The 1,240-nt window shown below is 53.5% G+C and overlaps 1 protein-coding gene across 1 annotated transcript in view; it reads right to left on the minus strand.

Moving 5' to 3' along the window:
- SNRPF (small nuclear ribonucleoprotein polypeptide F) overlaps positions 1 to 287 on the minus strand; it is a 6,652-nt gene extending 6,365 nt beyond the window's left edge. The window contains exon 1 of the mRNA XM_005882364.2: positions 146 to 287. Coding sequence (XP_005882426.1) covers positions 146 to 148 — 3 coding nt within the window. The 5' untranslated portion in view covers positions 149 to 287. The remainder of the gene's footprint in view (positions 1 to 145) is intronic.
- Positions 288 to 1,240: the final 953 nt, after the last annotated feature.

Raw genomic sequence — 1,240 nt, forward strand, 5'->3', positions numbered from 1 at the left:
CTGCCGCCCGCCCGCGCAGCGCCTCACGCGGATGAATGGGAAAGGCGCGAACCAACCACCAGGCCCAGCGACGCGGAGCCCCCGAGCGCGCGCGCTCTCTCTCCCCGTCTCTCTGGAGACGCCATCCCTTCTCTTTCCTCCTTACCATCGCGACGACGAGCAAATGCTGTAGGCTACTCGCCGCCGACCCAGCTCTTGTCCGTCCCTGGTGCCTGGAGCGCCTACCCCAGCACGGACCACGAGAAATGGCCGCCCAAAAGCAGCGTGACCTTTCACCTCCGACTACTGCTCTTCCGCTCCTATGATTGGACGCAAAGAAGTATGTGCTGATTGGAGGAGATGGTGAGCAGTGTATCCTAGCAACCAGCGATGCTGCGCGCTTTGGATCCTTCCGCGCCGGCCTTTGGGATGCCTCCGCCCCTCAACTCGCGGGGCGGGGGGGCCCCCTGCGAGACTGCGACGGTAGTGAGGCCGGCGCGGTTTCTGAAGAAGGAGTTCGGGGCTCTCGAGTTTCTTCCTCACTTTCCCTCAGATTCTGTGATCTGGGGGCTCCTCTGCCATTGTCCCCTTCTACTTGACTGTTCGCCATTCTGTAATGCTCACTTCGACCCACTTAAAAAAATGTGGGAGAAGCAAGACTAAGGGAGGTGAAACGCACCAAAGAAAGTCAAGTACAGAATATATTTCAGATGAGATCCTATGGAGACTAGACTATGGTGCGGTCTTTTGCATCGCCAGCAGACACCTGGCGCGGCCCTTTTTCGTGAACAGGATTTATAAACTAAGGACGTGGGGGATCTTTACACTCGCCCTGACTATCCTTGAGAGCGCAATGGTGTTATTGGTCAGAATCCCACTTGTTCTTCTCCAGTTCAGACTTTCAGCTCGCTCTGATCTGAAATGCCTAATGCAGTTCTTGGAGAATACACACTTTTAGTAGTACTGTTTTTTGGTTTTGTTCTTGCAACGCTAAGGAGAGGAATTTGGGCTTTAAGTTTAGAAGTTGTGTATTGAGGCCTTGTGGAGAAGTGGGAACGACCGGAGGCAGCCTGAACTCAGAACCTCCGTCCATCGCGTGAGGATTAGTGTCGGGCAGTTTCTTAACTTCCTAAGGCTTTGTTTCCTCAGCTGTACGTGGCTTGATAAACTAGCCACAGCTTTCTGGGGATTAAATAATTAATGAGGAGAGGTTAGGGCTGTGGTTGGCCATGTAAGGGCTCTGTAGATGTTAACTATAACT

This window comes from Myotis brandtii, unplaced genomic scaffold (genome assembly GCF_000412655.1).
Source record: "Myotis brandtii unplaced genomic scaffold, ASM41265v1 scaffold708, whole genome shotgun sequence".
Classification (NCBI taxonomy): Eukaryota; Metazoa; Chordata; class Mammalia; order Chiroptera; family Vespertilionidae; genus Myotis; species Myotis brandtii.